Consider the following 26,840-nt stretch of genomic DNA (forward strand, 5'->3'; position numbering starts at 1 on the left):
CTCTGCAAGAATATAGAGAGTGATTGTTTTTCATGCAGTATTTATTGGACAAATCTCAAATCCTGCTTTAGAGAAATAGCTTTGATTGTTAGCATTGCTAAAGACAATCAAAAACAGACACTTCCTCAAATCCATACTAACAGAAAACCTACCATGACTTAAATTCTTCCTTCCAGTGAACTGCTTTTCATTCCATCTGGAATTGGCATCCCTTATCTCATTCCAACACAGATTTGCCTAGTCTTGTGTGTTAATTGTCCCTAGTAGGTTTCAATACAACCAGGATTTCGACTCTTAAATCTCCACCCCAAAGAGATGGCCCACCAAAAAAAAAAAAGAAAAAAAGAACGTTTCTCAAGCAAATATACTAAAATTAAGCTCCACTGCTTAGAAGCTGCCTCTGATCCTGTCAGGCACAAAACCAAAGAATGCTCCCTCAAAGCAGAGAACTCATGACCTGGAAGGAACTCTTGCCTGGCAATAGGAGCAGCCATAGGTGCAATGGGAAGACCTCCCATTTTTTGGTGCAGTAATCTGAAAGGTGAAGGTTTAGAGCACCCCATCTAAAAGAAAGATGTTGGAATTGGGGCCATAAACAAAATAAAAACAAAACAAAACAAAAAAAACCTGAGGAGAGACATTAAGTTTTCAATTACATAAAAGGTAACTGCAAACACAGTAAAACAGGGACCCCTCCTGCCTACACCAATCTGAACTGGTGCTAGTGATTTTAAACTAAAGCAAGATTAAATCAGAAAAGGGATCTATAAAAGTGAAGTGTAGGCTGAAAGTGCAGTGAAGCAGTGGCAGCACCATCTCTGGACACACTGAGAAGGCAGACAAGTGTCTGTCCGCTATGATGAAGGCTCCTGCTTAGAGCAGAGAATGGATTAGGAGTCTTCTCTGTGTCCTTTCCTGTTCCTATGCCCTAAAGTTACACCAAAGTAAATTTTGTTCCTTGTTTCCAAATTATATGAAATCAGATGTTTCTTTGTTTCTTTGAAAATTTCTTATTATGATATTTCATGTGCAATGTTACAGAAATTACTGTAACATTGGCATTGTACTTTATAGCCACATGATTCTTTTTCTTCTTTTTTTTTTTTTTGGTTTAAATCTTATATCTGCTAGTACACATACACATTATGAACTCACCTTGATGTGAAGGGTAATTGTAATTCATTTTTCTATTATGAAAATACTAAGGAGCACTGATGAGATTAATTATGTACACACTACCCCTTGTTTATATTTAGTAGGAAATTATGCAACAATACAGGCCCTTTCATTAAGGGGGCTTCACAAGCTTAGAGAGCAATCTCTGTGCTTGTCCTCCCCCTGAGAGCTGCCAGAATCTCTCACTGTCCATTGTTCTGCAGAGCAAGACAAATACACATCCTGCACATATGGCAGATTCTTGATCAAAAGACATTTAATGGAAAACAACACAGGTAATTTATACAAAATAGTTCTTCTAGATAGCCACTGAAAGTATTCAACATGTATCTCTGATAATGCCACAGTAGTTTCATATTTATAGAATATCCTGCCTGTTTCATTTTAGCCAAAGGAAGAAAGGATGACAGAGCTCTTTGCAGCCACTGTGGGATCTCAGACAGTAACATCTCACATAAAATTGATGCATGCTTCTGCATAGATGGAGCATTTGGCACCTGATCTTTGCTGAAGTTAAAACTAACTCGTGAGTCATTGCCTTGTACTTGCCAATGATAAAATGTGCTTTTCAAAACACAATAGTCATTGCTTGGCATTGTGAAGTAACCCTTGGTCTAGAGAAGGCACAATAAGCATTTCAGTGCATACATTTCACTGTAGAGAGATCCTCACCTGTAACAAATACCTTGACAAGAAATTTAGAAACTCAACTGAAGTGGAAAATGCTTTGGAAAAAGAAAACCAGACAAACCCTGACAGTATATCTTTATGATAGTTCCGTAATATCGCAGTGGTCACGAAAGAACTATTCCCAAAATAAAAGTCTTTGCGTAAAGGATCCATGCTTTAAAGGATTTTATCTGGGCTCTTATAGGAGCAAAGCCTCCAAATGCAGACACACAACTACTTTTGCTAGTACAAACTCCACTGGCATGAACTATATATGCTCCAGCAGTGAAAACTCTTACAAATGTATGTTTTATCAATAGGAGAATGTGAGTGGGCAGTCTTCTTAGGAGAGTAATTTTATTTGGGTGAGGGAGTTTTATTCTGTTGTTGTTTTTTGCTGGTTTTTTTTCACAAATTTTCAAGAACAAACATTGCACAAAACCATCAGATAAAGATAAGCTGAGTGCTTATGGCAAATAAATTATTCACTGACTCCTCTCTCAAAAAACTGTCATAAGTGAAACAGCTATGAATTTTTAATGATGAAATTTCTTAATTTCAGTCTGTTAGTAAATAATCATGCCATGCCGTGACTTTCATCACAAAGCAGTTCCACTCATCACTTGGAAAATGAGGTCTTGTGCAGAACAGGAGAGGGATGTGAGTGTGGAGCCCAAGGAAGGTGTCCTCTGTGACCAAGACAGCCTGCCATTCTCAGTGGCACGGCTAGCAAGGCAGGGCACAGCTCATAAATCAGTGCTGCAGACACCTGGGTGTTGGTGAAGACAGCAAAACCTCACTGAAGACGCTGGGATACATGACTAGGCTGACAGCAGTGAAAATGTACTTTCACAAGCTTTTCATTAAAAAGGTAGAAAAATGCCAATGTCTTTCATGTTTGTTGAGGGTATGAAAGACTCAAACTTGTCTGTGAGTTTGGCTCCATCAGTTGTTTTACTTCTGATTTTTCACAGGAATATCATGTCTATGAGAGCTTACTGTCAGAAATTAAGTTTAAGGAAGAAGCAGCAATCAAAACTGTAGTACTCAGAATTTCATAGAATCAAATCACAGAATCAATGAGATTGGAAAAGGCCTCTAAGATTATCAAGTCTGACCTCTAGCCCAGCATTGCCATGCTCACTGCTAAAACATGTAACTGACACATCTACATATTTTTGAATGCTCCCAGGGATGGTGACATGGCCACTTTCCCGGACAGCCTGTTTCAATGCTTGATAACTTTTTAGTGAATGAATTTTTCCTAATATCCAATTTAAACCTTCGCTGGTGCAATTTTTCCTCTCTTCTTGTCACTTTTTACCTGGGAGAAGAGGCCAACCCCTACCTCACTACGAACGTCCTTTCAAACAAGTTGTGCCACTAATATCATATTATCTTATTCAGCTTTTTTTACATTCATTTGTCACTAGAATGTCAGCATTATTTTATTCTTGAATGGTTATTCTTGTTATTTTTTTTTTCTTGAATGCTTACCTTAAAACTTTTCAGACATTTCCCTCTGTGACATAAATAAATACTTCAAAACAAGACAGCACAGACAGGCAATCCTCTCCAGTCATGTCAGGCACCTACACAGGTCTATCTTTTATTTTATGTTATGTTATTTTAGTTATTTTAGTGTTTTGGCTTTTTATTTTGTTTTTATCCAGGTTCAAACTAAGAGAACTAAGAGAATGTATGTTTTTTAGTTCCTTGAATACTAATGAAGTGAATTCCTTTAGTGGCCTTCCAAGCACAAAGCACAGGAAGCAAAGCCATACTCTTCCTGCCCTACGCCACCAAGTATCCTAAAAGGAAAGGAATGTGAAAAAGATCACAAATCAGGATGATAAAAGGTAAGAGAAATGCCCATCCAGAAATAACTCTCACAAAATTACTTTCTCCTCCCTGACTTTCTATTTTTCACTTCTCTCTCCTTTGGCTTTATTTTCTTTTTCTGCCAACTATCTAAAAGACAACGCGTAAAGGAAAACTTCCTCCACAGACTGACCCATGGCTGTAGAGAGCAAAACTGCCATATGTTACGTTCCACTGTAATCTGGAATATCTGTTTGTGATTATAAAATGCTTTGCACAAAGTCAGTTTGCACTGTAGGTAAACCAGACAAATTCAAACACATTTCTACAAACACATTTCCCTGTTTGTGTACCAACAACATGCCAAATAATTGAAACAGCACCATTAAAAGCTCAGTATGTGTTTAGTTCTGTGGCACTTTTGCTTTTTATTCCAGTTTGGAAAACTCACAGTTGACCACACTCTCAGATGTCAGTATGGTCTATGGTTCTTCAGAAAGTCTGTACACCTACATTTTAGAAAAAACCAAAAACTTGATGGGAATTAGCTTATTTATAAATCCTATCTTAACTAACATTCACCCCTTTTTCACTTCTGTTAATGATGCAGAACCTAAACATTTCTATAAAAGACTGATTTCGAGTGGTTTCTAGCAGCAAAACATTGTGGTCATCAGGAACTAAAAAATGCTGCTTTCATGCAAGGAAAGGGAAAAAAAGAAAAAAAAAGCAGATCCATTAGCACACCCCTTCAGTGTTTGGCTGCATCAGGAAGATCAAAGCAGACAGAGGACATTATTTCAGAGACGCAAGAAGCCACACAAGTACAGTCCTGTCTGGTACAATTCTGGGGCTTTCACAGTGATTCTTTTCCACAGCATTACCAGAAATCATCACCTGGAGAAAAAGCACGGTGCTACATGACAGAGGAGCCTGGTGTCCCTGGTGCATCACTGGTGGCACCTGAGGGGTTGGCATCAATGGGCCAGTGGTGCCAGGCTGCACAGGAGGTGCTGCACTTCTCCCTGCCCCTGTGCACCTCCCCAGCAGCCCCAGCCCTGCCACTGCCACCCATAAGAGGGAAAGGCTGAGTGGTCTCAACCTGCCCAGTAAGATCTCTACTGGAAACAAAATAAAATCATCAAGGTATTTGACTCTTAAAACATATTTTTTTTATAAAAGTAGCAAGTTAATACACTGGTCACATCTAGATCTGCGTGCCAGTTGTTATGGCAGACTCTATAAAAGAGACAGAAAGTAAATTCTACTTTTTTTCTCTAAAAACAAGGAAATAACTACTGCTTGATATTGCATTTTATACTTTGCAGATGATCCTGTAAGTCAGAGGGCTTATTTTCTAATCCATTATTCTTTATCTAGCTCATGCATATCTTATTTTAAATAATGTAAATGGAAATTGTAGGGATGGCAGGCAAGGTAAACTACAAGCATGAAGCATGCCCAGACACCATATCTGAGAGCTCCACATGAACAGCTCTGTCTCTTTAGCTAACATCACTTCAAAAGATTACCACCTCCTACACATTTTCACAATTATCTGGACTCTTTCCAAATGCCCACTCCAGCTACCAACAAATCACACAGTTGTTGGAGGCACTTATTAATTTGGTTTGTCCAGTTTCATTTATTAACAGATTTTCTGTTTTAGCTGGGACTGAGTGCCAGGAAATATTTACACTACATGCATTCACTTCCAATAAATACCATTTTCTACTTTTGTTAGAAGACAAATAATATTTCCAGAATGGTTTGCATTTAGAGCAATTATACGGATTTTTAAAGAGCTGAAAAGAAATTTTCATGATAATGACAACCTGCTTTTCTGACCCAAGTTATGCTGGGGATCACTCCCAGCTGCCAGAAGAGGGGAGCTTGGCAAGGCCTTCTCTCCATTAGGTAGCTTTCCATCATGTTTAACAGACAAAAAGATTAAATTCCCAATTTTTCCAGGACTGGTGAAACTGGGCACCAGAACATCCAACAGCTACTCTGAGGGAGGTTGGATTTCACTGCTGATGGGCCTTGGAGAGTTTCCAGCAATTCCTGTTCACCTGGTCCCTTGTCCCAGTGCTGTACCAGCCCTTTTAAAAGTTGTACATGTTTATTTAGTACTTCTTAGAAATTACCACAATAGTAGCCAACAACACAGACTAGTCCAACTGGTATTTTTCCAGCTAACACAGTTTCGAACCATAAATTTTGGCAAAATACATATTATTCTTAACCCTAAAGCCTCGCTCCCAGTTTGTGACAGCTCCACAGCAAAGGTCCCTTTCTGCTCTGCCCACAGCAGCAGAGCTGCCAGTGCCTAAATGATGTCTGGCTCCTTGGGCTGGTGTGGGATCAACTGCCCCAAATGGCACTGGGGCTTCTGATGCACCTGTCAGGAGATGTTCTCCTGCATCCTCCAAGTTTCTGGAAATGAGACAGAACTGCCAAAGCCAGCCAGGAGCACCAGGGGTACAACACAGTAGTGCTGGATCAAGTGGCAGCTTCATCCAGAGACCCCAGTGATAGTCCAAGAGCTCCGTATTGAACCATTAAGTGTCTGGCAGATCAGCACAGCTGTAAATATTTAATAGCAAATAGCCTGCTCAGAGTAGACATGCACTTACTCTTTTTTGTCTCAGTTTCCTTGCCTAGGCACTCTGCACAGAGGGGACAGATGGCCTCCCAGCCCCATCAGTGTTTGCTCCTGTGTCCCCTACCTGTGCACCTTCCTCAAGGGGCACCTGTGGCAGGCAGACACCCTGATAACAGCCTGAGCAGGTACAGGGCCTTAGAGATGGCAAAAGGTGAGTAAAGTATACATAGGAGGATCAGGAGTGCTTTTTCCAACACCAAGGGAAGAGCCTGGACATGGCACCAGTTTCCTAGAAAGGCTCCCCAAGTACCTGCTGAGTTCTGCAGGTTGCTGCACAGCCACGAGGATCCATCAGCACAGATTACCTTAACTCACTAAACACAAAACTGCAGCAACCCAGAAGGAGATTCACAGTTCTGGATTTGGAGCCTTGCAGACAGAGGTAATTGGCAAACACAGCATCCACTGCTGCCCAGTTTTAACCCAGAAGCCCCACACAGCTGCCAGCCAGGGCACCCTTAATCCAGCTGCTGGGTCAATCAAGGGCACAGGAGATAATGGGCAGTAGCAGTCCTTGCAGCAGGCAGCTTAAGGACAAGAATGAAAAGCAAAGGCTTTAGAGTCACACCCTGTTCACCAGAAGCATTTTTCACAGCTCCTTCTACTTTCCAATTTCTTCCTCTTGAACAGGCCTGGAAGTTTTGCATCCTCTTGTTCCGCTCCTCACACCACTTAGAAAGTTATAATGTCAGATTAAATGTAATTGGTATCAAATAATAAAAAAATGATAGGACAATTTCTATACTGTTTAAGGCAACTTGAACATTTGACCTACATACTTGATTACAACCATTTTGAGAGGATTTAAATAGCTGCTTTCTATTCTGTACACAGGCTTTCTTCAGCTTTGATATAACTCCCTGAATAACAAATTTTTCCTGGTATGATATTATGAAGGCAAGGATGCTTCCAACAGAGGGAATTATTTCTGTTCTAGGTCACAGTCAAAAAAACACCAACAAATCTTGTAACTCAACAAATTTAAAAGTATTTAAAAGTACCTGTAGCAAACAATGTTTGCCATGGGAAAACAAGATGCAGCATTACAGATGTCCTCAAGAGCAACTGCCTCTTTCATCCTGCTTTTCCAAGCTCCCTCACAAACTAACTTCAACTTGTAATCAGATTTCACCTGTGGCTTGTTTGCAGAACAGTCAAGGGGTTCTCAGCACTTAAAGGAAAACTTAAGCAATTGCTATGCAGCCAAAATTTAACCTGGTTAGTCTGGCCAGTTTCAATTAGGGGCTAGTGCTGCTCCAGACTTTGACTTGGCTCTACAACCTAGCCTAGTCTTCCCAATCCCACAGGGAGCTGTGTCTTTTCTTGTGCCCATCTGTAAGTAAGCTTAGTGCTTCCCAGTTCTCAGTGAAAACAAGTGAGTTGAATGAAGACCCCTTAGGAATATCTGTTTTGTCAGCTCTGCAAAGTGCAGGGCCCACAGAGAGCTGCCCCCATTCCTGACAGGCTTGCTACAAAAACAGAGGTCGGGATTAGTAGGGACCCTTCAGATGTACTTCCTTGGGTTCATCTAAAGGAATGAACCTTGGGTTGGTCACAAGGAGCCTGCTTTGTAGCTGAGAAAAAGGGTGTGCTGGGTAGCAAGGTTTCCTCAGAAAACTGCTTTAATGTACCATGATTGTGCTGCATGGGGTCTGAGTCTGCTCTCCTGCTGGCTTTTCCATCCTGTGAGATCTGTATGAAATCAGGTAATTTCAGAAGCATACAGTTTCTTTCAGTTTCATGGAAACTCAAATTTCAATGGAAGTGACTACAACACTGGGAAGGACTGTAGTATTCAGCTTTTGTAAGACACTGAGAAAACGCACATAGAAGAAATGCTCCATAAATATGGTGAAAATGTTATTGCAGTGGGCCCTCTGTGATGCAGCAGAGAATCCAAGTCAAAAAAGGTACAGAAAAACTGGTGTTTGTACTTTGTTGCCCTCATAACTACAGCAGAACAATGAAGTTATGATAGATTTGTTTGCAGAATTAAAGAAGCAAATGCAGACTTTGAACAAGCCATGGAGAGAGATGCTTTCTTGAATGGCACACACTTTAGCTGATATGCCTAATTTCTATGTGCCACTGAGCTGTTTTTACCCACCTGATCTTCTGAAGGAATGACAATATTGGTGGTGCCCCAATGAGCCTGGCGCACATCCAATCTGCATCCACCTTTGCAGTTTTCTATTAATGCCACTCAAACACTAGAAAAATGGAATTAATCTCTTGGAATTTGATATCTTTGCAGGAGAAAGAGGTGAAATGTGTGGGTCTGCCAGGTGTGGATTAACTTGGGTGGTGCTGTCAAATGGTTTGTGTCCCTACAATCCAAAGGGAATTTCCAGAATAATAAACTTGGATAAAGTACCTACTTTCCTGCATTAGGGAACTAATTTTTCACTTTCATCAACTAAATCATGTGCTGCCTAGAGACAAAACCCGGTCTGAATTAGCCAGCAGTACAGCAATAGTTATTACCCTCCTACGACAGGCATTCACTGGGGTAATTCTCACACAAAACCTCACATTTTTCTTTTTTTTTTTTAATCTGACCAAGGCCACAATCAGATTGCGTATTACTTTCTATAATGACATAGTTTCCCTGCTTGTTTGTGTGAGTCAGCACAGGCAGGACCCAGGAAGAACCACAGAAACACAAAGATGACATTTATTTCCCTTACCAACCAGGGGATCCCCAAAGCAGCAGAGGCACACAGGAGGGACACAGGCACCACAGAGCTTGGGCAGTGCTAGGGCATCACCAAACCTGCTGTCCTTGCCTGTTTATCAGGGATGCACACAGGTATCTTACCACCGTGCTTTGATCTTTCCTGAAGCAGAGCAGGAATCTCAAGCATGTGTGATAGGGTGCCTCTGAGTCTCTCACAGGCTTATGTTATCTAAACACAGATGTTCTACTTGTCAAACACACAAGGCTAAACAACAATTAGTATGATGTATGTGTTTTTCTACACCCCAGCTGCAAGTCACTCCAGCGTGTTTATAGTCCTCCTCACCAGTCTTCTGCTATTATCCCACGTTGGTTCTTCGCATCACAGTAAAAACATTGTGCCAGCAGGAGCTAGGGAGGGGAGGGAAGGGCTTGAACAGTTTGCAAATGTGAAGGAAACAAACTGAATCCCACATTCCAGTATCTCCTCAGTGTTACAGGCCGCTAAAAAGCAGAATTGAAGACTACCAGGTAAAATTTAAGATTAATATCCAGTGTTCCAAATTAGGCCCTATTTGATGGAATTCTACTTTTGAGGTAGAGTATCTCAGGACATCAGGCTCTTAAGTGAAATCAAGGTGTGCACCCAGATATCTTACCAATTTATCTTGCCAGTCTGTTTATTGAAAAGTTGTTAAATATTTGCTGTCTTCTGTCCTAAGGGCCACCTGTTTTCCAAAAGACAAACCAGGATCACAACTTGATGCTAGCAAGATGATTTCTGTTGAAATACCTGTTGAAAGGGTACTGCTAAGGCACTCTACAAGAATTAATAGATGACATGAGACCTGGTTTATCCAAAGAAGGAAAAGTCCAACAAACAAGAACAACAACCAGAATTACTTTTAAGCAAGGCATTTCAGTTTATTGTCAAGACACTTTCTTCCCTCATTTGTCAGCAAGTATTTTAGATAATTTCTAACATGGACTTCCAGCTCAAAGAGGTCACAATTTCCCAGACCCTGGTGATCATTTGAGAGCAAGTTTGTGGCACAGAAAGTAATTTTTTAGATTCTTTGTTCCCAAAACCCAACATGGCTCCACATGAGATTGTCACATCATGCAAGAAGCTCATCCCATGTATTTGATGACTAATTTGTTGCAGTCAGTCCTGGACTTCAAAGCTGCACTTCAGAAAAAAAACTTTTGTTACACAGCTTGCTTGCCTTGGGTTGTGCTTAAGAGTTTAAAACCAGAGTACTGCTTGTGGTTTTTTTAACTTAGAAATAACCAATCAACTACTTTCCATGTTTCCACATGCCACAGTCTCAAATTCTGACAAATTTTGCAAGAAAACGCATGAGCAAATGGAGAAATCAGGCTTAATGTTCTGTGTTGGAATAAATAAAGGGCTGTCTCTTGAATATTACATTGAGGTACTTTTTTTTCTCTGTGTGTATCTCATCACAAGAGACCTTTCTGTGGAATTTGTTTGTTTGATCTTTGCCCTAGAAGATCCAAGTGTGCTGTGTACGGGAATATGCCAACCTCACTTGGGATCACCAGTGGTTTGATGCTGTCTATCCATGGCATGCAAATGGACTTAAGCTACCTTAGACTCAAACTTGGACTTGTGTGCAACTCTGCATGGCCTGTGCTCACAGTCACGTGCTCCCTGGGCACCCATTTTCCTTCGGATCTCCTTGCTAAAATGTACTTTTATAGGGCTTTGTAAAAAAGTAAATACATTAAAATCATTATCATTCCTAGTCTGTGACTGCTGCACTGACTACATAAACCTGGCCTTTGCTTTTTAAGTCCTTTGGACTACATTGTAGCTCCAGATGGCACAGCAATTTGCAACATCACCATTTCCAGGCAGCACATTACAACACCCTGATTAAGCAAGAAGGATGGGACCATGTCTTACTAAGGCAGCTTCTCAGCTGGTGATGCTGCACTGGGCACTGAATTCTTGCATCATTGGAATGCTCTTTCCCTGTTTTAAACTGACCTAGAAATCAGAGGTTTTCCCCAAATTTAATTCTCAAAGGCAGGAATTTGTGTGTCCATTTTCTGCAACCCAGTGTGAAGAGACTGCTGGAAATAGCCTGTAATTTCTTCTGGAAAATGTACATTGAACAGATACTTGACTTCTAAAAAAGAAAACAGCAGTGTACTACCAAGATGCACATGAACAACATTCCTCTCCAGATAGCAGATAGTTCATGTAGTTTCTTCTATTTCTTGTTCCCAGGATTTCATCTTGTGGTGTTTTAGAATTTTTTGGTTTTCTGGAGATTTTTGTTTTGTTTTGTTTTGTGGTTTTGTTTTCATAATTTACGTTTTTTCCCCTCACAAATTTGTTTTTACCATCTAAACACAGAACCTAAATTTTTACTGTTTTTTTTCTAAAGGTAGTGAAAATGCAGAAACTTCTGCTACCTTATGTGTCCTGACAAATTTTCTTTTTCTTTCCTTCAGCAGCTAACAATTCTGGTTTTATACTGCAGGTTGGTGATCAGTGTACTACAGACAGAAGCAACTCAGCTACATTGGGACTGGACTTTCTTCTCTATAGACCTCCCCACATGCTTATACACACACATTTGGATTCACTATTAACAGACAATTTCCTACTAAAAATCAATGACATTTTCCATTAGCATTGCTGGGAGAAGCATTGATTGGCCCTTAAAAGGTTGGCTGCACATTATGTGAAAGAACCCAACTGCAAAGAGCTAAATTTGCAACATAAAATGTACTCAACATTCCGCCAGGGAAGCACTATCAAGGCTTTTATCCAGTTTTTCAGGATAATATATGACACAGCACATCTTTATCCAACATTTCTATATTTTACTCTGCTGAGTGTTTATTAATTCACACCAGTTATAACCAGAGTCACAATCCAGCACTGAGTAGTTGCAAGATTTTAATGCTGTACTCAGATTTAAGTTGGTAACATCCCTTTAGAACCAAGAAAGTTTAAGTTGGTAACATCCCTTTAGAACCAAGAAAGTTATCCATTTTGCCTGAAGATTTTTCTAGTCTTGACCATGCAAGAAATCACTTTCAAAAGTTATTCAGAAAATTAAGTGTTAAGGGGGGAACTCACACAGCTACCAAGGGCATTATAAAGCTATTGCGCTCCCTTTTGTGAGTATTGAAGTTATTTTAAATAAAACATGTAAAATGATTCCTCATTCCCACTCTAAGTTACGTAACACATTGTTTTACCATTGAAGCCCATCCTTTTAATTCTCTCTTGGAAAAGCAAACAATGCATCATTTTGAATCACTCAAATGTACTGTGGCAATGGCTTTGTTTCAACAGTGACTGCTGCTATAAATGACTTTTCCAGAATTTTGTGGTATCCAAAGAATACCTAACAAGATCTATTTGCTTGCACTAGTATTAGCACATTCATCCCTGTGCTGTCTGCAAGAGTGGCCTCTGTTTGCTCCAGGAAATGACTGAAGGTTTAGCAAGTTACCCCAATGCAAGTGTCTGGAGACCTGTACCCAGTACATTGGAAGCACTGGATACAGAGTTGTTGGTAGAAATTACACAAAATCAGTCTGAGCTTTGATCTTCCCAATCCCCTTTATTCTTTCCAGACCTCAGGCACAGTGGTTCTATAGAACCCTCCCAAGAGCTGTGCTTGGGCCACCTACCCAGTGCTGCCTGAGGTCTCCTGGAGCACTCCTCACTCCAGCCTACTACTGCTTCTCTAAGCTCACCCAATTTTGCTCATTTTCCTCTTCTAAATTGTTTGGGGTTTTGGGTTTTTCCTCCCACGTTTGACTGACTTCAGCCTTCTACACCCTTTGAATTAGGATGAAACATATGGGCCGCAATTTTTCTTCCTCCTTGCTGTGGCTATTCCATTGCTCCTTTGCCTTTTTCTCTCTTCTGTTCTTGCTGAAACTTCTTTACCATCTAGAATCTGCACTAGCCTGCGCACCCCATACCTTAATCTGTGCATTCACTGTACTTCTCAGTAATCTCCTTGCTTCACCTTTTCTGCCAGTGCCTTCTTTCAGGCCGAGCCTTATGCAGGAACCAGCATCCCAGTCCTGGTTTCTCAAAATCCTGTTTTCATCAAATCCACTTCTTATCCAAATCTTTTAACTGATATCCAGCAGCCTTCCAAACCTCCTCTCACCAAGCTATTGCTCCTTGCATAACCTCCATCATTTCAATTAAGGTAATAAGTTCTCCTTTCCAGTGTACAAACAGCAGTGAAGGCTTGTAAATGCCCCAGGGCCTTGTGAATGTATTAACAGATTCACAGTGTTATTGGGGCTGCCTACATCTGACAGCAGAACTTTGAACATAAAGGAACAAAACATGAAATGAGTTAATATATGGCAGAATTTAGAAAAAGACTGAAGCTGAAAACCATTCCCAGTAAAACGGACACCAGAAATAAATCTCACATCTAACTTCAATAAGGATTCTTGTTTTAGAGGCAAACTGTAGGCCAGCTGTAAACTCCAAACAAGCCCTGTGACACTATGATGCATTAAGCATCAGGATGACAAGTCTGCTTCAGCACAATCAAGTTTGCATATGTGCCCTCCTCTCCTTCTGCTCTGGATGTCTTTAGAAGAGGTTTGCTAAATTTAATCCACAGTTGTAGACCAATAAAACCTCACTGCAAAACCTCCCAATGGAGGAACATTATTGACTAAGAAAGTAACTTTGAAGTTTTAAGTGCAACAAAATAATGAACCAGTTCTGCCTGCAGGGAGATGACATGGTGACATCTCTGTAAGAAAGTTACATCAGCTACCAAAGTAAGTGGTATTAGCACCATTGAACATATTTCAGCACACCTAAGGTATTTCACTACCTGTAAAATGTAGTCTTGTAGCAACATCAGCAGGGCTGCATAAACACTGTCTTCTGCATGTTAGCCAAAACATGAGCCTTAGCCCAAGTTCACCAGATGTGGGTTTTAGAGGAGCATCAAGGCCATCTGTGGCCAGAGAGGAAATTCATCCTGTGCTACATTCAAGTTTAATCTCGTCTACCTGCACTGACGCCGTGCATTTAAGCCAGGCTTTTCTCAAGAGCTCCCTGCACAGCCCATAAAACCAACTGGCAGCATCAGCTTTCCATCACCAGGGAACAAGCTGGCCAGGCTCACCCCTACAAACACTCGATGCAAAGGGCTGCAAATGCTGCAGAAGCTGCAGGCACCAGAGATACAATTTTGCCCAGTGCATTCATTTTTCACGTAGATGATTCATCTTAGATTTCATCTGTAAATAATAAACAAAGCCTGAGGGTTATTTATGACACACTGTCCTGTCAGGATGGGGGCACGAGGACTGGCTAGATTTAGCATGGCTTTCTAAGGGACAGCACCTGCTGTGAAAAGGACTTGGTCCTTTCATGTTTCATGAGATCAGCTGAGCAAGACAGAGCAAAGCAACACTGGCAAGATGTTTAGCGCAAAACACTCTGCCATTGCTATCTCTTTGTAACAGAGTGTCATTCAATATTAACAGTATCTGAAACAATCTCCTTTATCCAATTAGGTTTTATTTTTATTTAAAAAATAATATGGTTCTTTCAATATAGTTATCATATGAAAATGGTAGAAAGTTTGCTGCGCACCAGTTGATACACCCTTGTTCCACTGAGTGCAGCTGGATTCAACTTGTCCATTTCAATTCCCACTCACTCTGCTTATAATCTGGTTCTCCAAGAACTTTAGTTTTCTGGGACAGGTTGCAAGTAGGACAGGAGTAGTAGAAACACTCACATGACACTGGAGAAAGCTTAGGATTATTTAAATATTTTTAGTCTCAGAACTGAGATACCAAAATGGGATGGATGTGTGAGTACACTTTAGTTGTGTCTAAAGTGAATTAGTAAATTTTGCAATGAAAACTGGAAATTAGTAGCTGGATGCATGGATGATGGCATTCAATGGGTTGCCATACGCTGTGGGACACATCTTTTGAAGGAGATTTTAATCGACTCAAAAGACAATATGGCAACTGGCAGGCTTTTACTTTATTGAAGCAAAGTCACAGCATTTTCAGCACTATTCCCCTCTTCTGAAGGGAAGAGTTAAACGAAGGCCCCTGAAATTTACATAACTAACAAGTAAAGGATTGAAGAAAGAGATTACAAGCATATTTCTCTAAAATAAATAATCTACAAAGAGTGCTTTTTCTTCTTAAAAGCAATCTAAATATGTAAAAATTCTACGGTAAGGAGATCAAAAGATATTTTAACAACTTTCAGTATTTACAAACAATACAAAAACTGCGCATGCCATCAAATGATGCAAAATTCTTATTAAAAATTAAAAGCTTCATTCCTACCAAGAACCAAAAACTCCAGCCAATATTTCAGTTTTAATTAATGGTCTTCTTTACAATTGGAAAACCGTTAAATGTTCTTATTATCTGTAAAATATACAATAAAAACGAACATCACTAAATTATTAAGGTTAAAAAAGAAGAGCAGTACTGCAGGCAAATCAAAAAGGAAAGTAACCGTAACTTATTCTTTGGTAACCGAAAGTTAGCAAGTATCTGTATTTCAAGTGATGCAAAGTAATAGTCTCCCCATTTTGACAAATGAAAGACAGATTTCCCGCAAAATACAATTCCCAAGTTTCAGTTTTGAAAGACGGGCTCCACCTACAGCTTTGTAGTGCAAGTCAAATTTCTCTTTCTAATTCAGAAACACAACTGTCCTGGTTCCGGCCAGGACAGGGTTCATTTTCTGCAGCAGCCAGGAGGGGCTGTGGCCAGGACACAGAGGTTACTCTACACCACCTCACAACACTGCTGGGAACAAGGAAGAGGGGCAGCAGGTCACACCTTACCGGGCTCTGTCACCTGTGAGTCATTCACCTTTTTCGTGCACACTCTAAGCGCTGTCACTGCTACTGTCCATTTTCTTACTTCACTGTTGTTTCCAGTGAATTTTTATTTTATCAGCCCCCAACCTTCAGCTTTTGTGCCTCTAATTCTCCTCCCTAGCCACCCACAGAGGTAAGAGGAGAGGGGAGTGAGTGAGCGGGTACATGGTTTGGAGTGTTTTGGTGGAACACTAAATTGGGGATTACCATTCCTAAACCCTTCCAAATTCTGGCTTCATTCATCTCCCACTTTCCTGATGTCTGCTTGCACCCTCCACACGCATCTAGCTGTTCTAGTTCTCTAAGGGAATACTCCAGTCAAGGAAGCAATTCACCTGGAAATGTGTGTTTCACCAAGTGAAGGTGTGTGGCTGCACAGCAGCCAGTAGTGTGTTATAAAATCAGTTCCCTTTTCCACCTTAACTACACAGTTCATTTTCCCTCAGGAAAAAGAATTAAAAGTACAGTACCCTGGACCAATCCATAACCTGGTGAGCTCACTGCTCGAGCAGGACATGCTTCATCAAACGCTGGGCCATACTCCTCTAAGGAGCCACGTAACCCCAGCATCAACCCTGCTACCTTCTCTCAGAGGTGAATGTGCCTCATTGTGCCTCCCTCTGCTCAACTAATGCACTACGTTGCATCACTACAATGCTTTTGAAACAAACGTCCAGCTTGTACCACAGGAGCCTTCGCATTTCGCTTATTCCTAAATTTTGCTTGCACAATTGCAGTCTTAAGAAAAAGAAAAACTTCACACCCCAACAGACTCTGAGAAAACTTCCCCACCCCACCCTACAAGAGGACTTCTAAGGCTTTACACAAAAAATTCAACTGTTAACATTCTTCAAGCCACAGACCACTCATTCAAAGCAAGTGCTCCCCATCCCAACCCAACCATGCAGAACCATCGTCGCTTTAGCATTTAAACATACACACGCAGTTCGTGGAATAAATGCTCAGCAAAGTAACCTTGTCCTGGTCTGGGCTTTCTTCTGGAATCTAGTCCCTGTAATTTTCTAGACTAATGTCCAACGCCTTTTGTCACACTGCCTTTTAACTTTCTTCAGCTGAAGAGTTTAGATACTTCCTTGAAGCACCTGGTTGAGTCATTAAGTCTACATGGGCTGGATCCAAGGTCTCCTTGCAGCCTGCCTCCTCAGCATACGGGAAGTCATTCATGTCCATTTCATCACTGTTAAACATATCAAGCTGCCCCTCTTGCTGCTCTTCCAAAGTCCTCCGGACCCTGCCCTCGGACTGTTCCACCACTTCCCCATCTCCTTCACTAATGACAGTCATGGGGCTGCTCTGGATGCGGTTGCGGACATTGTACTTGCTGCTGGCAGCAGACGGGGGTGTCCGTGACCGGCCGTACCTCGTGCCAGAGAAGGACATGCTCCTTGGCATCAGGCCCTCACTCTTGGCCCACTCCTCCTGGGCCCGTTTGCTCTTGCTGGGCGAGCAGCCGGCAGGGCTGTCGGAAAGGTCAGCGGGGGCGTCCGTCTTCGGCCGGTGGAACCGCGGGTCCGTGTTCTTCAACATCTCTGCTGCGGACATACGGGAACTGGTGTCACAGCGACTGCCTTTCTTCAGCAGCAGGGCTTTGAAGTTGTCATTGCTGGTGCTGCTCTTGCGAACGCTCCTCTGGATAGATCCGGCCTGTTTGAGGGTAGCTAGGTTTGGGGAAGCACCAGTGGGAGTTATGGGGGGCGACGGAGAATGGTTGCGGGTACGGTCGTCTTCAGAATCTTTACGGCCAAGGACTTTCCTTTTGGATCTGAGTTTGAAACACATACACACAAAAAAGAGGATGACACAAAAATGAAAATTTTTACCTCCTCTAATTAAACTCAGTTTAGAGGGATGACAATGAATTTAAGCTAAAGCAGAGACAGGGAAAAGGGAGAAGTGATCTAAATCTAAAGCATGAGTAAGAACACCACCAGAACTGTACAGGCACCAATACAGGTATTGAAGGCATACGTTTATTACTCTTTTTCTGCAGATCTGGAACAATGAAACTACTAAAACTGGCAATACTGATGTTCAAAACACTTTGGTAAATATAGTGAATCGGGTTTTCTGGAGTCAATATTCAACTGCTCAGACTGATGTGCTATAAAAATTTATACTCCATGCTGTTTTTCTGGTAATTTGGGGACTTGATTCAAAATATGTCATCTAGAGTATGCTTTGTTTTGTTTCATTTTACAATTTCACACTCTCTGGAGAATTTGAGGTGTAGTTTAGTTCACTTTCCTTCAGAAAAAAAGGACACAGCAAAGCACTGCTGCTGAAGATGGAGCAAACGGAGCCACATGTGACAATTCTAAATTAAATTATTGAAAAACCCCATCCCTAATCCAAATATTAAATAAATAGAGAAAAATCCTTTCCAGCTCCTCTCAATATGCACAGATAAAATTCACAGTTATGTTGGTGCTCTGTCATTGCAACTTTCAACTAAATGAAGGAGAGACCAACTTCCTGACAAGAAAGTTATCTTTCCAAATGGAAAAGTGGAGTGTTTGTCTATTTAGATGTGAAGTGTAGGGATAACACACACACCAAAAAAATTAAGAGATAACCACGGAGCTGGGAATATGTGGAAACTGGACTTCTACTGCCTCAATCTTAAAGAAATGTACATGCCTAGTAGCTATAATACAGCTGCTTTGTTTCTTTGCTGACTGAGCAAGAATTAATTAAAAAGGATTGTATAAAGCCTAATTTTAAATATGGTATTTTGGCAGAAGCTTAAAACAAGTCAACAGACTTCTTAGAGATATAAAATTATCATCCTATAAACTCCATATTCATTTTTATCAAGCATGTGTTCAACCCAGACCATTCCCCTTGTAAAACAGATTTCTACTTAATGTGATCTTTAGCTTTACTTTCTTAAAAGCCTTGAGATTTTGCCAAGGCAAGCTCAAATGTGTTCATGCATCGCAGCCTACTGATAATTAAAAAACCCCTGAAAACAAAGAAGCAGGATCCATCAGCTGAGTAGGTGGCAGCAACAGACACTGCTATAGGCTGTGCCAAGACTTTGGAGCAATCCAGTCTCTTCCCTAAGTGGTGAAGTTTATGCATAACTCACTTGTGATGCCCCCACAGGCAGCTGCACCAGCTGTTATTTTCAGCAGCTGCTGCTGCCTCCACCTGTCCTTCTGGAATAAGAATGTAATACCAATGTCCATTCAGCCTGAGAGTGAATGGACACAGAAGACAGCAAAGAGATAGAATGATGACTTCAGGAGCAGCCAATGTGGGAACTTCATCTAGATTTAACTGTGCCTTAGCACCGTAGGCAGCAGATGATTTTGGTGCTCGGATGCTCTGCGAATCTGTATGTGAACACTTGTGTGCATTTGTTACAGGGGAAAGATTTTCCTTCATTATGGTTTTGGCTGCCTGTGGGTATCTTTAAACACTGCAGTGCTGGGGTTGTACTGTTACCAAACCCCAAATTAAACTTAAAAAAAGAAAAAATCAGTTGCAAGGATCTGCACAGAAAGACTATTATCGCAGCTTGGAGTGATCTGGTAAGACTGTGAATGCAGTGCAGAGCAGTCAGTTTGCTGTCAGCACCTAGCCAGCTTTTCTCAATATGCATGAATTATGGAAGAAGTTTGAAATTAAGAACCAAATTTGGTTTTGGTGGCTTTTCAGACACAGACAGGATATATGTTCAAACAAAACTATGACTTAAAACTTCGGACTGTTCTTCCTGTCCTTAATGCACATACCACTAAATTTCTTATCTTGCTTCAAATTATATATTCAAGAGCGCCAATTACTGAAGTAGTATCTCTTAGAAACAGTGGGGAAAACCAAAACTTTTTTTACTAATTAGCAACCAAGGAAGAAAGTGGTTAAAGTCCAAAGCCAGCAAAAGCAAGGTCATAATAAAAAAATGTATCAAGCAGTTCTAAGTATGTCACATCCAGTTCCATTGTCCATTTCCCCACAAACTAATGATTTACAAATATGTGCATATCACAAAAATCCACTCTCTATCTGCATACACAAAAGAGAATGGCTACTGGCCAGAACACCCCATTCTTAAGCCAGATTTGACACAGCTCTAGAGAGTGCCATGCAACATGAATGCAACAGATCGTTTTCAGAATGGCTCATACAGGCCAAGTCCTAAGGGCTAACAGTAAATTATAAAAAGTCAGTATCATATACATGTAGTTTTTTGGAAGGTCTGGAAAAGACTTGTTTCAAAAAATGAAAAAAACATAGTATCTGCATCCAGAATGCTGCAGCCTCGCAGCCGCTCTCTTCGCGTCGCTCATTCCCGATGCACAGCTGTGCAGACGGAGTGAGCACCGGGATAATTCCCCACTCCCGGGCAGGAGGCGGCCCCTCTGCGGCTTGCAGAGCGCGGCGCAGCCACGCGATGGCGCTGTCGCCACGCCCAGCCCGGCCCGGGCGGCTCCGGGAGCGCCGCTCCAAGGGACCCGCTCCGGGCTCCGCCTTCAGCGCTCCTGTCCCTGGGGCTTTCTCGGGCTTTCTTCTTCCTCAGCACCTAACGTGAACAGCACATAAATCTAGCTGCCATTCGGCATGATTCTGTTTTCAAGGGAAATGAATAATGCCATTAACAATAGAGCCAGTACTGCACATTCCATTCATGAACCAGTTTGACACAAAATACCCGACCTCAGGCTGGATTATGGCAAACTATAATCCAGCGTTTGCCATATGTTTTGCCATATGACTGACATGTTGTGTTACTTGCCAGTTTCAGCCACGCTTGCCATGAAGCATTAGCGTTGAGCCTCTGTCCCAAACTGCACCATATAAGCAGCGAAGAGAGTAAAAAGAGATGGAGAAGAACGAGAATGAAAACAAAAAGATACACAGAAAAAGCAACAGTAGAGTTAATATGGCAGATTGAGAACAGTACAATAAATACTAGATGTAAATTGATATTTTAAAGGGCAAGGTATTTATAATATAATCTACATCCATTTAATCTGGTTGGGTTTAGTTCAGAATGGATTAAATACATTTATAAAACAATAATATGCAAGTTCGTTTCCTCATCTTTTTCACATATAGCCTTAGTAGAAAGTTGATAAATATGTACTTTCTGTTAAAGCCATGACTGTTGTAATTGGGTGTTCAACAAAACAGTGTTAAATTTATTTCTGAGAGATGTACTGGACCTGACAGTAGAGGAAGGGCAGTTTCTACAGTACCTGTGAATGGCTGCAAAAAGATCCTCAGTAGTCCTTGGTCTTGCTGGTGTTGCCACTCCGTCTGTCTCTTCCCCATAACCACTGCTTGGCAGGAATGAACTACTGGCTGTGTCTGATTCAAACACCTCCACTATGCAAAGAGAACGAACAACACAGTCAGTCCGTTGTGCGAACCCCATGGGCACCCAGTCCTGAAACCAGCCCTTGCTGCCTCCAAGGAGAAGCATCCGATGGACTGAGTGAGTGCAGCACTGACATTACTGTGATTTCAGAGCAACGCTTGCTTAGGGAACTGCAGCGCGTGAAATACACGCCTGTGCTTGCTCACGCATAACAGGCGGAGAACAGTAACAAAAGAAAATTTGTAGCATTTCCACTAAAATGCAAAACCAGTATTAACAAATTAACTGCTTTCACAGCATGCTTTAATACTAGCGTGGTTAAATAAAGCATCATTTTCTTTCCATGTCTGCAACAATGAGAAGTCAGAAAGGAATTCTATGAAATGTCATACAATATTAATCAGATCCCTGCAACTTTTTTCGTTTTAGTTGTAACAATCACAAGAAGATCTCCCTTCTACAGAATGCCACCTCAACGCTAGGATCCCCATCTTTTAAAATAGCTACTGCTGCATCTGAATTAGTCAGAGAAAAGAGACTCACCACTTTCGTTCTCTTGAAACGGGTGCCCGTCAGTGTTACTGCCACTGTCTTGGCTGCTGCCTGAACTGCTTCCTTCATCAAAAGCAGACTGCTCCTCCTGCCTGGGTTCCTCTTGAACTGGTGATGCAGCAGGCTGTACCACAAAGGCATTCGCTCCCACTGTCTCAGAGAAGGTGAATCCAGCAGCTCCTCCCTCAGGAACCAGGCTGCCAGAGTCCATCTCGCTAGAACCGAGTCCATCTGTAAGACAATTTCTTGCCTCCTCAGAGTGTGCAAGCACAGCGTCTCTCGTAGCTGGGCTTCTGGCAGTATCAACCACTTCAGCTGCTTTCTCCACTGTAAGGTCTAACTGTGGAGGTGGAACCAGAAGGAACAGTTTGGGTTTCTTTGAAATAGGAGGTGGTTTCTTGCTTGGCAATACACCCTGAGTCTTGTCAGGAGATGCTGGTGATCCCTGAAGTGACATGCCAGAAGGGAGGTCTTCACTCTGCACTGAGGACTCAGGTGTGTCATCAGTGGCTGACCCCAGAGCATCATCTTCAGAAGATTTCTTTGCACCTACTGCACTCACAGGCTTTTGATCACTGTCAAGTACAGATGTGTTATCAGAGAGAATGAGAGGAGAACCCCGAGACAGTGTTTGAACTGCATTTTTAAATGAGGTGCCTTGAGTTTTCACCTCCTCATCACCTAAGCTGGTACTGAGTTTTAGTGAGAGAGATGGCTTTAGCAAAGACTGTGATGATGAATTTACAGTACCCTTTTCCTGAGAGGTGGTTTCAGAAGCAGATTCAGTTGATGATTCACCTTCTGTTGATTTTTTCACAGACCTCAACTGCACCATTTGCAGTGCTTTGGTGGTTACTAACGGCATCACAGGTCTTGATGAATCTTGCCTGTTGAGTGGCTGTTTCACTGGACTGTAGCAGGAATCCTCCTGGTTGCGTTTCTTAAAAGAATACAGTGGGTATATTGCTGCTGCACCTTTTGTTATTTTGGGATCAAGCGGTGGGGCTGGTGGTGGGACAGCCAAGGGGCAAGAAGGAGGAGGAGGAACGGGGGAAGAGAATGAACTGATGGAGGCTTCTTGAGGAAACCATGGGACAGTCTGAGCAAAGGCAGAACTTACACTGGCTTCTGGCGGAGGAGGGGGGAACGTGGGAGAGGCTGACAATGGTGACAGATCCATTACTTCTGCTGGAGGAGGAGGAGGAGGAGGAGGAGAAAGCTCAGGACAATGCTGAGATGTTGGAAGAGAAGTTGGTGGAGGAGGTGCACCAGAATCCACAGGAGGGCTCAGGGCAGGGTCCAGTTTCTTCACACTCACACTCCCTTCAGTAGATGTATTTGAAGAAAGAGAAGTGGACGACGAAGACATGGAGACCGAAGACAAAAGAGAGGACTTCCTTTCAGGCACTTTAGGCTTCAGCTTGGATTTCCCATTTCCTGATGATGCAGACTTTACAAGTACAGGCACTGGAGTGAGCGCAGTGGGTGTGTTGGACTGGCTGGAGTACCCACTCGATGGTGATGTGACGCGGTGGGATTTCTCCGGAGAAGCACTCTTTGGTTTGGCCAGTCCACTGGGCACTTGTGGCACAGAAGCCCTTGAGCCATCGCTGAAGTGGCTGATGCTGTAATCGCTGAGAGCAGACGAAGTACTGGCAGAATGGGTCACGGGAGATTTCACCTGGTCATCTGCCACCGCAGCATAGTCGCTGTAGTAACCCCACTGGTCAGCATACTCCGACTTTATGCTACTTGTTTCGCTCTGGGAGGGAGTGACTGTGCAGATGGAGTACAGGTTTGGAGCAGTGGTGGACATCATGCTGCTGCTCGCACTGACCGAGCTTTGGCTGCGTGAGCGCAACACCCAGGGATCCTCATAATCACTGCAGGGGCTCTGGGAAGGGGAGCTGCCATTTTTGCACTTGAGATTCAGCTGCAGAGAATGCTGAAGAGTGGCAATGAGGGTTTCATCAAGTATCTGTCCATTGGATTGGGCTTTTTTCTTAGGCATCCTTCTGAGTGAGTCTGTTCTGGATGGTGGCAAAGGTGGCTTCTTTGCCTTTTTCAGTGAGATGTTTCTTGCAAGGGATTTGTCACCTTGGCCTGAGTGTTCATCCTGAAGTTTTTTCTCCTTTCCTTCAAAGACATTTATCACGCTGTCTCTGGGGTTCTCAAAACCATTAGCACTGTTGCATGGCATGTCTGCCTTCAGTGCAGAGTCCATATGCATGGAGCCATAATAGCCATCATGGTCCACAGAATACAGGGAAGTAGAATCATCCCTGACTGACGTCCTCTCCAGGCTGCTGCTGCTCAGGTTGCTACGGGGTGTGGCACAGCCTGGTGTTGTACAAACCGCCTTGTGTGAAGGGGTCTCGCTGCTCTCTGAAGACTTGTACAGCCAATGCTCTGTGCTGCTCACTGCTGCCTGCGCTCGCTCCCCAGAGTAGCTGGATTCGCTCCGACCATCGCTGTCCTGGGAAGGGCTTGCTAAAGCAGCGGTGTTCCTACAGCTGTAGCTCATGCTCTGCGACCCAGCCTCTGCATTCCCAGGAGTGCTTAGAGAGACAGCAGAGTCACCGAGAGAAAGCACCATGACAGTGTTAGATGGGATGGTATCTGAAGTCTGTGAGTGACGTGTGGAGCTACTCTCACTCCAGTTACCACTTGAAGAATGGTGATCTTCTTTCCCACTTACTGCACTGCTGGCAGCAGGATTGTCTCTTGGATTTGGAAAGGCATCGGAGCTGGACATTTTACTATCCAATGATCCAACACTCTGAGCAGCATGAATAAGGATAACTTCCGAGGAGGATGACAGTGTTGCATTGGGTATGATGCTTGTTGAGTAAGTGGCATGAGGAGAGACCACACATGCTGGGCTTGAGGACTTCTCGCTGTCACAGCTTCTTACCTCTTGGGACTTTGGCCTTGACGGGGTCCCCATCGTGGGATTACTCCTCAGATGCACAACACTATCATCCACTTGCAATTTACTTATCTGGTGGGGTAAGGTGCCAGCAATGTCTTCTGTCTGCCTTGACATCATGCTCTGCGTCTCATCTAGGGACTGCAGAGACACTCTCGCACCAACCCGAGGCAAGCTGTGAAAACCTAGGTCGTTATTTTGGCGAGAGGCAAATATAACTGCAGCAGAATCGCTCATCACCGACATGTTTCCAGATGAGCTGGAGAACTGGGACATCTGGGCTGCAATGCCTTGTCCTTTCTGTGCTCGTATTCTTCTCATTGAAGGGGGCACAACTTTAACTTCCTCCGTCTGGCAGCTGGTGTCCTTGGTTTCAGAGCGCTGCATGGCGGAGCGGTAGCTGTCTAGTCTGCCTAGCGTGGAACAGTGATCTGGGACATACATGGAATGCCCTCGGAAATCACTTTGGCCAGTACCAACTGCTGGAGTCAAAAATAAAATAATTATTTCCTGAAGCGCAAATTCACATTTATCTTCTCACTCATTTAAAAAATACAGCAACTCAGCAAACTGCTCGATCCCCATGCTCCTGCAGGTTTATGCCTTCTGAAGAAGAATCTGCAACAATGGATTTTGCAGAGGCATAATCTGTTTTCTGCATTTCTCTTCCCTTTTTCCTTATTACCAGGAACCTTCAGCTTACAGAATCGTCTGCGTTCCTGCTGCACATTCGACACATGAAATCCTCTGTTTATGACATGGTAATAATTCCCATAGTAATCAGCTGTGTCAGAAACCAAGTGGTACTGTTTGACTTCCAGTAGGCAACGCAGCAGGAACAGACAAAAGCCTGAGAAACGTGAAGTGTGTTCCCATGCTAATGCCTCATGCAATAAAGAAAAGGGGAAGGAAATCTGGAGACTAATATGAATAAAAGGATCTACTTTTTACAAGCATTACACTTCACAAAAAAATGTTCAGGAGACACAGACAGCTCTCCAAGTCCTGCAATTTGTCTGAAAGAATGCTAACACATGGAAACATGCATTGTTTTGCCACAAGTAATACATACACTGTAACAGCATTCATATAAGCATTATCCAACACTGCAAAGAAAACCATCAGGTAACATTTCTCCGTACAACTACTTTCTATTTATCATAAAGGAAAAACAGTAAGAACTGGGGAAAAGAAACAGCTGGTATTGATGATTGTCTCATCCTCAGCACCATCAGGAAATAAAAAAATTATCACTTTTTCTAAAAGAAGGAATGATCACATATTGGCATAACTCCTCCCAACCCCCAACTTTGAAGACAATGGAAATCAGTTTTAGCTCAATATATAGTTATCACTGGGTCAACAGAAAGGATTTTAGGGCTCTTTTAAATTTACAATTTTATCGGTAGCCACCTTTTAAAAACACAAAGCAGAGGACTGCTTTAAAATTAGTCTGTGTAAGGCTGTTGCTTTTGAATTCGGTTGCATTGCTGTATAAATAGCAAGAGAGAGGCAGGCATGCTGCTGGAGATGCTGGTAAGGATGCTACACATATGTCACTGTGGGGGAGAACTGGTTATTTCAAGTCTCTGCCTTAGTGAGTCTCAGGAGCAATAAAGTAGCATGCCTGAAAGGAATGTTCTCCTTTCATATTTACTATATGAAACTGCATTGGGAGGATAGGTATTCTTATCATGCAGCTTTAAAAACACCACTTAAAGGACATTTAATCATCCTCATTCTTGGCAGGCAAAAGAGGCATTTAGGGTAAGGAAAAGAGGGCTCTGAAAACGCTACAGTTAAAGCAGCACACACAAAAAAGATTGTTTACTTCTTTTCCTCAGGCATGTAAGTAGTCTTTCAGCAGCTTGAAGCCTAGTTAGCTTGCTTTGTGAAAATTCTCTTGCTCTCATAAAAATGCAGCCTCTTTCTGCTTCTGGTAGATGTTTGCTGCAAAGCTAGATACTCAGATGCTGGCAAATGTCTTGGATAATCTAATATGAGATACTGTCAGAACAGATGGACTACTGCAGCCAACCAAGAGAGAGATTTGCATATTCTGTATACAGTTATTGAACTGTACAGTAAGAAAAATAATCATCCTTTCCAGGTATATT

General features: G+C 42.3%; 1 protein-coding gene across 8 annotated transcripts in view; it reads right to left on the bottom strand.

Annotated features, from left to right (window-relative positions):
- Positions 1–16,119: 16,119 nt before the first annotated feature.
- NHSL1 (NHS like 1) overlaps positions 16,120–26,840 on the bottom strand; it is a 174,720-nt gene continuing 163,999 nt past the window's right edge. For 4 of the 8 annotated variants that reach the window (XM_054279244.1, XM_054279242.1, XM_054279246.1 and 1 more), the window contains 3 exons: positions 21,786–25,205; positions 21,121–21,250; positions 16,120–17,681 (listed from right to left, as the gene is read on the bottom strand). In XM_054279244.1, the coding sequence (XP_054135219.1) occupies positions 16,958–17,681; positions 21,121–21,250; positions 21,786–25,205 (4,274 nt within the window). In that variant the 3' untranslated portion in view covers positions 16,120–16,957. Of the gene's footprint in view, positions 17,682–20,578; positions 20,710–21,120; positions 21,251–21,785; positions 25,206–26,840 lie in introns of all 8 variants that reach the window. The other 4 variants (XM_054279245.1, XM_054279243.1, XM_054279249.1 and 1 more) reach the window with 3 other exon arrangements.

The sequence above is a fragment of the Melozone crissalis genome, unplaced genomic scaffold (assembly GCF_028551555.1).
Source record: "Melozone crissalis strain CALT ecotype California unplaced genomic scaffold, PUWL_Pcris_2 ptg000027l_1, whole genome shotgun sequence".
NCBI lineage: Eukaryota > Metazoa > Chordata > Aves > Passeriformes > Passerellidae > Melozone > Melozone crissalis.